Source organism: Cynoglossus semilaevis, chromosome 16 (genome assembly GCF_000523025.1).
Source record: "Cynoglossus semilaevis isolate Cse_v1.0 chromosome 16, Cse_v1.0, whole genome shotgun sequence".
In the NCBI taxonomy this organism is placed as follows: Eukaryota; Metazoa; Chordata; class Actinopteri; order Pleuronectiformes; family Cynoglossidae; genus Cynoglossus; species Cynoglossus semilaevis.
The window spans coordinates 947,286-960,566 of NC_024322.1; the positions used below are offsets into that span (position 1 = coordinate 947,286).

General features: G+C 39.4%; 1 protein-coding gene across 1 annotated transcript in view; it reads right to left on the minus strand.

Moving 5' to 3' along the window:
- Positions 1–12,877, minus strand: part of caska (calcium/calmodulin-dependent serine protein kinase a) — a 29,519-nt gene extending 16,642 nt beyond the window's left edge. The window contains exons 1-8 of the mRNA XM_025063706.1: positions 12,708–12,877; positions 9,964–10,041; positions 9,814–9,886; positions 2,627–2,729; positions 1,545–1,720; positions 453–575; positions 248–331; positions 23–122 (exon numbers count right to left, since the gene is read on the minus strand). Coding sequence (XP_024919474.1) covers positions 23–122; positions 248–331; positions 453–575; positions 1,545–1,720; positions 2,627–2,729; positions 9,814–9,886; positions 9,964–10,041; positions 12,708–12,862 — 892 coding nt within the window. The 5' untranslated portion in view covers positions 12,863–12,877. The remainder of the gene's footprint in view (positions 1–22; positions 123–247; positions 332–452; positions 576–1,544; positions 1,721–2,626; positions 2,730–9,813; positions 9,887–9,963; positions 10,042–12,707) is intronic.
- Positions 12,878–13,281: the final 404 nt, after the last annotated feature.

Below are 13,281 nucleotides of genomic sequence, written 5' to 3' on the forward strand. Positions count from 1 at the left end.
TGTGTGTGTCTTTGTGGAGCACCTGAGGATGTAGGCTCGCCGGAGAAGTCGTGCACTTCCTCTGGAGGGTCACCATAGTACGCGTTAAACTTGTGACTGGACACTGCAGCCAATACTGCCCCCTGAGGAAGCAACAGAGGCAGCAGCTGTGTCAAAATTTCATATTTAGCTAAATGTTGCTCGGGAATAGCGTCATTGTTAGCCATAACGGTGAAAACCCAGAAAAGTGTGTTTGTTAACTTAAAACCTTAAGTTTCCTGCGGGCGTTAAACTTCCTCAGCTGCTCCACCGTCTCGGGCAGATGGATCTTGTAGGCATATCTGTCTCTCTCCTGGAAGATATTTGGCAGATAAAAGTTGGATCGTGAGAAGAGACTGACAGAGAGGACAGAGGGGTAAACGGACTACTTCAAGTGTCGGTGGTTAAAAGGTTTCTTCCTACATCACGATTACCTTCAACCATGGATGATTGAGAGCTTCGTAGACGGTGATTCTCTCCGCAGGATCCAACATCAACATTCTTCTTATCAGATCTTTAGCGCTTTCAGAGATCTGGTTCCACTGGCGAGGATTCATCTGCACAAACGACAGCCAAAAACGTTTGCTTTGACAAATGCGTCTCGGCCAATCGGTAACAATAGATTGATTTTGTGTTGTTCTGCTGGGAATACAACGGATACAAATTAAGAATTTTTGAAACAAAAAAGGAAAAAAATGAAGATGTTTGCAGTTGGGAGCTTCTCTGGTGAAAAACATTCTCATCTTTGAGTCATCGTTGACCAGGACATTTTCAGCTGCTATGGCACCAACACTGGTCCCCTGTTCTCCTATATATTTTATATTTGCATTGTTAATATAAACTTAACATGGAGTGTATTAACATACAACAACAATAACATATCTATCTATATCATCTATAACCAGCCCCAGCTCCCCACAATTTTGGGAAAAGAAAGCAACAAGCTTTCACATAAAGGCAGCCTATTTGACAATCAAAATGTCAGCTTTTTGAATTTAAATGTTTTCAAAGGACATGTTTATTTTCACGTCCTTATTGTGTGAAAAATTGTAATTATTATCATTACTATAATAATTATAATTATTCATTCTAAATTAAAAGAACACTCTACGTATTTTATGAGCACCCCCTTGTGGCAAATCGTGCACTCCGCACACCACGTTTAGGAATCCCTGATCGAGAATTAACTCTTTATGATTCTGACTCTTCATACTAAATTTCTGCCCAATCTTGGTTTCTATAGCCATGATTAATTATTTTCACATGGTGTTTCTACTTTTTTCTTCCTTTTATTTGATTATGATTTAATACGATGTGTTTTTTTATTTTTGCCAACATTTGTTACTCGTAATAAAATCCCCATCCAAATCCAATCAAATCCAGGAGCCGGTGGTTGAAAAAAAAAAAAAAAAAAGACCAACTAGCAACATTTTAAACAGGAAGATCATGACATTGTTTTTTCTGTCAGTGCTAAGTGCTGCGTCAATGATTTAAAACATCATTTCGTGACAAGTGGGAATCCTCACCTTGTGTTTGCCTCTACAGATATTTTCAAACAGCATTTCCCTGGTGCCGTAGAAGGGCAAACACCCTGACATCAGGATGAAGAGGATGACGCCACAGCCCCAGACATCCACCGGTTTACCGTACGGTTCTCGTTTCACAACCTCCGGAGCCATAAAGTGCGGTGTTCCTACCCGACCTGTCGGCACGGAGACGGAAAGGACAAGACATTACAGTACTAAGTAGAGACATAGAAGTAGTAAACGATGAAATGCAAAAAAAAAAAAAAAAAAAAAAAAAAAAAAATTGAAACAAATTAAACATAGAGTAGCTGTTGATTAATCCTGATCAGACATGGTTAATCCCAATTGTAATTTATCACGATTAAGCAAGGCAAATTGCTATTCCTAAATATGGAGAAAAGACAAACGTTAACTTTGACAACCCGAAAAGTAGGTACAGAAAGAGGACAAAGATAATGAGAGGCAATTAACAGAAAAGAGCAATTAAAAAACAACATTTTTTTTTCTTCTAATTCTTCTTGTTCTTCTTAAAATGTGTGAACACGTTGAGTTCCACCACTGAAAGCATCACATGTATTTCTAGTTAAGAGTTTCAGTATGAACGTTACTTATCTGTTTTCTGCTATTATTATCTGCAAAAAGGAAACAAGAGCCGCAACTCAGCTTCCTGCTTGTATGAGAGAAGCTGAAAAATAAAATTGGCTTTTACCGTTTTCAAAACAGATTCACTTTCTTTCTCAGAGCGGTCCATAGTTTGAAAAAAAAAAAGGACTTTGATGTTGAAGAAGAGGAAGACATTATCAAAATTCAGGTACTTCTGTTGGAGAAGTTAGTTTTAGTGGGAGCTAAATAAATTAAAAAAATTAAAAAAAGTGTGTAAATTTGTGGAACATGTCAATCGATTATCGTGAGATTTTTTTTTTTTTCTCACGCGGTTTTTATTAGTTAGTGTAAAAATATAGCTAGGCATAAAATTTGAAAAATTTGTAATATTATAGACATACAGATTTAAGACTTGATGTGTTATTAACTGACTTAAAAAAAAAACAAAAGCTACACTTTTGTCACTGTTTTCCACACACCTCCTGCTACCAGTCCCGACTCCCCCAGCTGGATGGCCACTCCAAACCCACCGAGCTTCACCGGAGCTGAGTTTTCTTTGGAGGCCAGCAAGACGCAGTGAGGCTGAGGTTGATGGAGAGGGAAAGAAGAAGAAGAAGAAAAAAAAGAACATTGGTAATGAGGTTTTTCTTTTGTTTATACAACCAACACCCTAACGAATATCACAGTGATTCCCAACAGGTTTGAAAAATTTCACTCATTTACCGCAAATCATTTGTCATTGTTTATCTATGTGACTGATAAAAAAATGGGACTTGAACACTGATGACTTGAACTTCACCAGCTATGACCATGATAAAAAAATGGGACTTGAACACTGATGACTTGAACTTCACCAGCTATGACCATGATAAAAAAATGGGACTTGAACACTGATGACTTGAACTTCACCAGCTGTGGCGCTGATAAAAAAATGGGACTTGAACACTGGTGACTTAAACTTCACCAGCTATGGCGCTGATAAAAAAATGGGACTTGAACACTGATGACTTGAATTTCACCAGCTACGGCCCTGATTAAAAATGGGACTTGAACATTGATGACTTGAATTTCACCAGCTATGGCGCTGATTAAAAATGGGACTTGAACACTGATGACTTGAACTTCACCAGCTATGCCGCTGATAAAAAAATGGGACTTTGGCGCTGATAAAAAAATGGGACTTGAACACTGATGACTTGAACTTCACCAGCTGACCCAGATAGAAAGTTGGACTTGAACACTGATGACCTTAACCTCATCAGCTGACCCTGATTAAAAATGGGACTTGAACACTGATGACTTGAACTTCACGATCTGTGGCCCAGATAAAAAGTTGGACTTGAACACTGGTGACCCTCATGTACTAAACTTACAAAAATGTTGAGTTCGCCCATTTCCACGCTCGCGTTCAGATGCATCAAAAATGCAAATGAGCGTAGAAATGTGCTGCGCCTTGTGTGCAAATGTTGCGCACGCTCAAAAAAAGGTTGCGTACTTCCATTTCCACGCTCGCGTTCCGATGCATCAAAAATGCAAATGAGCGTGGAAATGTGCGGGCGAAACACTCGGAGAGGTGATGCTAGGAAACGGCTAATAACGTAAAAACACGGAGTCATCGGAGTGATGAGCACACCAGAGACACACTAACGAACTGATGATTAACACAACAATAGTTGAAGAAAACGTTATTGACAATTGCAGCGATGGTGTCGTTGGAACATCTCGCAATCTGGGACCCAATCATCCGAATGTCATTGACGCACATCAAAGTCCCATACAACGCCGCTGAATAGGCTAACACTGAAGCACGGTTTGCAGCAAGTAACGGGAGTTATTGACCGAACACACACTTTGTTCTTTGTACCTGCGGACGAGTCTCCAAATAACACACCTCGCATCTATAGTTATACTACAGTATAATATTTGTTTTTGACTAGCAGATCGTGGGCCTTATTTAAATACATTTACATTTGATGTAGGGACGCGGTGTGGGTAATTTCACTGGATTTGTTTTTTGCGTACGCTCTTTTTCACAATGAAATCTACGCAAGTCTTTGTGCGTGTTTGCAAGTTTAACGGCAAGGGCTTTAAATAAGACTCTTCTTTAGAAACGTGTATCGCAATTGTAACGGCTTGCACATCGACTCCCAACTTCCCCACATATGTAGCTCTTGTGGCTCAGTGTTTGTTGATCTTGTCTTGTTTCATTTCCTCTTTCTTCAACCCTGCCGAACCCTTTCCCCTCTGTCACCAGTACTCGATCCGGGACCGGGGAAACTAGCTTCGTTCATCCCATGTCTAACTATGTGTTGCAATGACAAGTACCAGTATAAAGTAATGGAAACAACTTTGGGTTTTTTTTCTTTTGGTAACCGACAGGTCAGAAGGTCACACTAAGAATGTGATTTTAATTCAAAAGCAAAAACATCCAGCAGCGCTTTTGTCTGTATGAGCCAGAGCAGACATGGGCAAACTAAGGCCCGGGGGCCGGATGCGGCCCGTTCAACTTTTTAATCCGGCCCGCCAAACTTTTCCAAATGTATTTATATTATCGTAATACTTACTGCCTTTTCCTTGACATACAAATGTTTCCCCAATAGATGGCATAGAAAATGCTAAAAGTATGTTAGCATTTTAGCCTTTATGCATGACTTTTGCATGTCATTTATCTTAGCTTCATCTATCTTGCTCCCTGTTCAATTTTAGGACAATTGTATCCCGCGAGTCAAAACGTTTGGCCACGCCTGAGCTAGAGTCTGCTGTTTTGACTTTGAATTAAAAAAAAAACAACAAAAAAAATAAAATAAATTCTTTATAATCTTTCATTATAAAAACGAAAATGAACTTTTCTGTGCCCACTTGGCGAATTGCAATTGGAGCTGTGAGACGAAGCCGTCGTCTGTGTTCTGTGGTTGAACTGGTCTCGCTGAGCTTTTAGCTCCACCTCTTCTCTGCTGCTGTTGGGTTTAGATGAATAAAAGAGCATGAAACACAGCAGAGCGGTATCACCAAACCAACGGCAGTTCAAAGAACCAGCGGCTGAGCGTAACTGAACGGGGGTTTGTTTTTGAATAAAAAGGGGAAATACAGCTCAGGTTTCTAAAGGGAAGCAAGCAGAACCACAGAAGACCCAATCAGAACTTCATATGTGACTTCAATTGACTTCAAGTCGGGTGAGTTTTTGAATTTATCCGTTAAAAAAAAAAGCATTTCAGCAGCATGCAAGGTCAATCAAACAACCTACTACTTCTTAGCAGACAGATTTCGTTCAAATGTTTTTGTGCTAACCTTAATCTGGTTTTGTGCTCAATTTTGTCTTTGTATGCAAATAGAAGCAATTTGTACCACTTTGGTTTTTGTTGTATTCAGGTGAACTTCTAACTGTTTCTCAGCAATTTTAATTCACTTCCCGTGAAACATCTGGTTATTTGTATCGGCCCATGGCTTTAAAAAAACACAGCTATTTTTTTATGGACCTGTAGTTTTTGATGAATAAATACTGTATATCTTTTTGTTTAAAAAAAAACAGCAAAAACTAATGTTTTTTTCCCCTCTTTCTTAAATATTGAATGTGAAAAATCGAATCAAATTCACTGACTTACAATGTCTTGCAAATAAATTGTCTTTGTTTGTCAGTGCGTGACATTTAAATACAATAAACAACAATTAAATACCCGTCCACTAGTTGGCAGCAAATGGCTATGAAAAGTAAAAAAAAAAAAGAGAAATTCTTTGTGAGTGTCTTTCTTCAATTCCTTCAAGTATATCAGCGTTGTGTTCAACTAAACAGGCCGTTTAGTCAATTTTGAGTATATTTAAACAAGAAGGTTATTATATTTTATCATTAGTGCATGGAGATATACCGTGGGGTTTAATTAAAAAATATGTGTCGCGGCACAAAAACAGTTGGAACTGGAATAGCAGACACCCCTACCATCGTCATTGGACGATTGCGGGCACCCTAGCTAGATCAGAGATTGCAAAGAAACTAAAAATAAATTATTTTGAATTCTTGCAACATTGTGGTTGGAGTAAGATACTGAGCGAAAGCACTGGACTTTAACCATCACGTTATCCTGTGCGTATAACGTAAAACTCTTTTTCATGACAGAAGGAAAATCCCCTTTTTGACTCTCCATCTTCATCCTCGGTTTGGTGGGGAATGTGGTGGCTCTCTGCGTCTTCTTCTACGTCCAATCCAAAAAGACCTCGGTGCGCGTGTTCCTCATCAACGTGGCTTTCGCCGACTTGCTGCTGGTGGCGGGTCTGCCCTTTAGGATGTACTACCACATTCATGGAAACATCTGGACGTTGGATCCCACCCTGTGTAAAGTGGTAGGGATCCTCTTCTACACGAACATGTACACCAGCGTCACGCTGCTGGGCATGATAAGCGTGGACAGATACGTGAAGTTCCACGGCAGAGTGGGAACGAGGCAAAGGATTAAGTCGACCAAATGGAGCACCACGCTCTGCGCCGTCATCTGGATCGTGTCCTTTGCCGTGTTTCTGGTTTTGCTGTTATCGAAAAGTGAACCATCGCAGTCCTACAGGTAAGTGGCGCCAAACGCTCCATCTGTGATGTCTTCACGATGACACATCTTAAACATAACGCATTTGAGTTTTCTAAAATGTCGCCTTGGTCAGACTAGCCCATCTAGAAGATAGACGTTGAAAAACCACTAACTATCCCACACCAAAGTCAACCCGATAACGAGTTGCTGCCACCTAGTGACTGGAGGCTCATTTATCACTCAGGCATTACAGCCGTGGCACAATTCTGTCCAGTGCGCCATATTCCATTGGAAGTATGAGTATGAGTATGAGTATTCCGTGTTGTTTAATAGCACTCATTGCACGATTTTGCGCCTGATACGACGAAATTTCTAGTTACGAGCGCTCAACCGAGGACTGGCGTCCATCCGTTCGTCATACGGCATGGGGGAGCCACGGGCTCTGATGCCAACGCAGCTGCAGAGTTCGTCACAAACTTTTAGTGTTTAATAATAATAATAATAATAATAAGAAGAAGAAAATATATATAAATATATATATTATTATAATTACAATACATTTAGCAGACGCTTTTATCCAAAGTGACTTACACCTCGAGTCAGTCAATCAACCATCAAGCTACGGCAAACATACGTATACAAAAATACGTAAATAATAATAAATAGTAGTAAATAATAATAAATAATAAATAGTAAAAGTACGGTTACAGTGATAGTAGGTCATAGAGTAAGCAAAGGTGAATGTTAGGTGTATATATAAATATATACATAGTCCTTCTCCAACGCTTAGTGGCCCTGACGCTGCCTCGCTTGGTCATTTAACCCGTTTTTATAACATTAATATATATATGTTTTCTTAATTATTATTTTATATTATCATTATATATTTGTTTATATCTATGTTTTTGATGTTTAGATAAGGGGGGGGGATTAATAGTATATTTCTGGGGGTCTGGACCAAATGATTTGGATTTTAGTGATTTTTTTCCAAGGGTAAAATTCGATCTAGATACGAGTGGATCGAGACACTGGTGCTGTGTTGCAGAATGGATTCGACTTGTATCTTGGGCGGGGTGTGTATGTGTGTGTGTAAAAGAGAGAGAGAGAGAGAGAGAGAGAGAGAGAGAGAGAGAGGAGTGGGGGGGGAGGGGGGGGGGGGGGGGGGGGGGGGGGGGGGGGGGGGGTGGAGTAAAAAAAAAACCCATACAATTTGACATGAACGAAAGAGCCGCATGAAACCAGGCAAAGTTTGATGGCGTGTCTGTTTGTCAGAATCAGAACGAGAACAGACTTCTTTTTTTGTTGTTGTTGTTGTCAGAATACGAATATAACAAAATGGTTGTTCCAGATGCTTTCACTACAGACAGTTGCTACGGGACAAGTGGAAAGCCTACATCAACGTCAGCGTGGTGGCTTTGTTCTGGCTCGTCTTCATCGCTCTGGTGGCGTCTTACGGACGAATCGCCCTCAGTCTGCTGCACATTTCAAAGGAGAAGCCGGATCTCCCCAACACCCTGCGCTACATCCGAACGGCAAAAAAGTCCTTCTTTATCCTTTTCATCTTCACCGTTTGCTTCGTGCCATACCACGTGATCCGGATTTTCTACATCTGGACTCAGATTACGGACACGCTTTGTTACTGGAAGAACGTGGCTGACAAAGCCAACGAGGTCGCGCTGCTGTTTTCAGCGCTGAACAGTTGCCTGGACCCCATCATGTACTTTCTCTTGTCGTCATCCGTGAGGACGGAGGTTTTGCGTGCGGTCAGGAGAGTGTTTCTCATGAAGGACATATCGGGGGCCAGCAGTAACAGCTCGACTGCCGAGCTGGACGCAAGGAGTGGTAGAGAAGTCCGAGGACAGCCGAAAGTTAGTTGGCTTGGTAACAGCCCAAATGGATCAGAGACTCCAGACAATGGTTAAAGTTTCTTCGGAGACTAACTGCGTTTATATATCTTAGCTTGAACTAGTGTCGGTAACAAGTTCAGAAACTGGTAGTAGACAGATACTTTCTGCAGTATGTAGCAGAGGTAGCTATAGGAAAACCCTTTAGGTTGAGACGCAGGAGCTCTACTGTAGGTCTACTGCTGCGTCCCGTTGTCAGTGGAGCAAATATGAAACAAAGTATTTCAAAAAATAAAATCATAAAATCAAACATTTGATCTACGTCAAGGGGTGCCAAACATACGGCCCGCGGGCCAAAACCGGCCTGTTAGGGTGTCCCATCCGGCCCTCTCGATGCATTTTGAAAATAGGAAAAATACACCAACACTTTTTTTGCAAACTATAGCAAATTAAAATGAATAAATAACAATATATATCTAATATACTTGTGTAAACTAGTGTTTAGATATTTGTAGCCTAATTTACAAGTAACTTAACCTTAACTTATTTCCTGTTTTGAACAGATTTCACATCCAAACCTTTTATCTATTCATCAAACAAGTCCGTTTGACTTATGTAGTGACTTGACGCCCCCTAGTGGATGTTTTTTTTCCCACCCTTCTGCATTAAGTTTATTTATTCAGAGAATTGTTTTAGTTTTGGGATTTATTTATTCAGAGAATTGTTTTAGTTTAGTTTATTTTCAATATCAGTAAAGTTTTATTGCGTTAGCTTATAATGGACAGAAATGTTTATTTGAAATAAATCAATTATTGTATAATTATATGTATATATTATGTATTTAAATAAGTATTAAAAGACAAGGGGGTTTTTTTTATACGGCAAATGTCGCTTTTAGGTTATTCTAAACTTAAACATTTTGTCATGCATCGCACTATCTATTTCTGCCATAATCAAATGTATATATTTACTTATATTGCCATTTGTTTATGCACTTGAACACGGTTAATGTTTACAAAGTTTACAAAGTCACAATTAAATGCTTAATGCTTTGGAATCTAATGGGTTTTCATTTGCTGGTCGTTTGTTTTACACTCAAGTTAATTATAGTATTATAAAGCCCCATAAATCCCCATAACATTTTATTTTCATAATATTTATATCATAATACGCGCTCTCCTTCTATATATAATTTATGGTTGAGATGAGAGAGAGAGAAGAAGAAAAAAAAAAAAACCCAACGTCTGCAAGAGCAGAAACGACAAACTGGGAGGAAGAGGAGAAGGAGGAGGAGGAGGTCTGAAATACCTTCACGTCCCTGTGGATGACGTTATTGTCATGGCAATACCGCAGTGCTTCAAGGATCTGCCTCATGTAGTGACTGTGGAGCAATAAGAGAGATTAGTGATTAAACTAAAAAAAACCCCAAAGAATTAGAAAAAAAAAAATACTGATTACCTGGCCACAGCTTCACTGTAGACAAATCCAGCATCTGCTCTTTTGACAATCTCAAAACACAGATCTGCTCCATCCATACTATAGGGAACGAAAAAGACACACATGGAATATATAAACAATAGGTCAAGTCGCCACTAGAGAGAGACAGTTCCAACTAAACTGGGTTTTTCGAACCGCACTGGGAAAAGTTTGAGGATTTTTTTTTCCTGTCATGTCCCCCCTCTTCCCCTCACCCACCTTCGGACCCATATCCCCGTGAATTGAAAATACTTTTGAGAACCTGATAACATGTATATTTTTATCTCTAGAAACCACTGTATGAGTTGCTGCCCCCTAGTGACTGGAGGCTTGTTATCATTCAAGCGTTACAGCAGTGGTCCACTTATGTCATATTCGTGGCATATTCCATTGGAAGCCCCCCATGCTGGATGAGCGGGTATGTGTGCTAACCACACACACATACATATATATATATATGTATATGTATAAATATGTATATATATATATGTATATATATATGTATATGTATAAATATGTATATATATATATGTATATATATATGCATATATATGCATATATATGCATATATATATACATATATATATATATGTATGTATATATATATATATAACAGCAAGGTCAGAGTTTGTTCAGGATTTTTGTGTGTTTTACTATCAATATAACAAAAAAAACAAAACAAAAAACCCAGGTCTATTTAAGACAGCTGCAGATTTGATTTCGGCCTCCTGCAAAAATTGAAATATTTCCTGTTTATTATTCTTTTTGGTTGACAAATAAAAAAAAAAAGATCATTTGCATTTTCATCTACTAGACTCAGACAGCGCGAACTTAGCGAGCACTTACATCTATTATGTTGAGAGGTTTTTTTTTTGTTATATATTTTTACAAATGTAATGTAGGCCCCATCTAGGGGTTTAAACTCCACGGCATTGCTGGAGCCGCTGGTCTGCTGCTGTTTCCTGTGGTCAGTAAATGTCACTGAAATGATCTGGAATGATCCGCAGGATTTCAAAAAGGAAAGCGAAAATAACACATCTAAACTTAGTGGAAGAGGCGGCGGTGGATCGACGACTACGGCAACATTAGAAAGTAGTAGTTTGCAAATCTGCCACGTGTAATTACATAGGATTGAGTACGTCAGCTTATACTGTATTTAGCTGCAGCAATAAAACGTAGACGCAATTTACAGTGTCAGAATATTACAGCCACCAGAGGGCGAATACTCTGTATCCTTCTGGTGCTGAACCAAAGCCCAGATACATTGCTGAGGGTTGTGTCAGCAAGGGAAAAAGTCTCGTTATATTTATAATGAATATTTGTAAAAACAATGTACAATAATACAGAATTTGACAGAGGGGCCGGGTCAGGAGCAGATAGATGGAGCGTTGGCGTGAACTAAGACGAATGACATGTAAAAGTCATGCATAAAGGCTAAAATGGGTTTCAAATGGTCTGCGCCATCTATTGGGGAAACGTGGGTATTGCAGGGAAAGGCAGAAGTATAATAATACGAAAAAATTATATAATTTGGAAAAGTTTGGCGGGCCTGATTCAAAAGCTGAACGAGCCGCATCCGGCCCCCCGCGCCTTAGTTTGCCCCCGCCTGGGTTGGGCTGGGGAGGGTGCGGTCACTGCTGAATGATGGCAAGCCCCGAATTAGTTAGCGTCACTTGGGTTTTGACAATATCGGAGAGATGGACGCGCATGGAGTCGCAGATCAACAGGAACGAAGATTTGTAGAAAAGTGACCTAAGTTGGACACAGGAGGGCGCTGTTGTTGTTGTTGTTCGCCCCCCTCCAGAGTCAGGCGGTTTTCGCCCTTTGTTCTGGATAAAATTCTGAAGATTAAAGGATTTTAAGTACGCCCTATAGTCCGAAAAATACGGTAGTAAAATGAAAGTACATTTTTCATTGTTCTATAGACATAATGATGTTATTACGATGCAGAGGTACTAACTGTAACGGTATGATTTCCACTGTTGTTACAAGTTAGATTATTATTATCTAGCACAGGGATTCTGGAGCAAGTCTAAGATCATGTAGTTCTATTTTAAGAACTGGGTAGAACACAAAGTAACATAAGAGCACACTAATATGCATACAGGTGGATAACACCGTGTACAGAAAGTGCTTCCATCCATCCATTTGTTTCATTTTGGTAATTGTTTGTTTGTTTACATGTTTTATTTACCGTATTTTCCGGTCTATAAGTAACACTTTTTTTCTTTATCCTTCGGCTGGGTTTGCGACTTATACTCAGGTTCCACAAAATATAATTCATCTCTGTTATTTTCACACTGACAGCCACTAGAGGGCACTCTAGGCTTGGGTACCAGTATCTGCTACTCTCTTACTAATGAAAATGTACATGTTTGTTATTTTCACACTGACAGCCACGAGAGGGCACTCTAGGCTTGGGTACCAGTATCTGCTACTCTCTTACTAATGAAAATGTACATGTTTGTTATTTTCACACTGACAGCCACTAGAGGGCACTCTAGGCTTGCGTACCAGTATCTGCTACTACTGTAAGTCGCACTTTTTTCATCCTTTGGCTAGTGCGACTTATATATGTTTTTTTTTTTCTTCTCCATTATGCATTTTTTTGGCCGGAGCGACCGGTAGTCTTTAAACTATGGTATATTATTTCTTTTTTGTGAGTTTTTTATGAATGTATTATGTATTAAAATTTTTGCGAAAAAAAAAAAAAAAATCATCCTTACAACTCAAACACCATGTAGAGCATCCCATCTGAGCTGTACGTCTCCAGCAGCTCCACAATGTGGGGATGTTTCAGCATGTGGCAGATACTGGCCTCTCTCTTCAGATCTGAGAAAACACACACACACACGCACGCACGCGTTATTATTAGACACATGGTTTCATATTCATGGAAATGTTATTTTACTCTTTACTTTTTTTTTTCATTAGTTTTGCTGATGTTTAAATGTAACTCAAAACATATGTAACATATAGTTACATCCGACTCCTTTTTTTTTGATATCTAAATGTAATGCAAATGCAAATAAAACGTTGGCTGCTCCACTGCTAGCTCACATGGGGGAAAGCCTTGCGGTAAGAGGATCGGGTTTGAGGTCAGAGGTCAGGTTGGGAAGTACTACTTCAAATACTCCCTGGGCCCCTCAGACAGTAAGTCGCTGCTTCCCAGGAATGGGTTGATAAATAAAAAGTGGCAACAAATAAATAAACGACCATGGATGGTTTTTGTATTTTTCTTAGAACTGCAGTCCATTAACATGGAGAAGAAAATCAGCTTCACATGTTGACCTCATGACA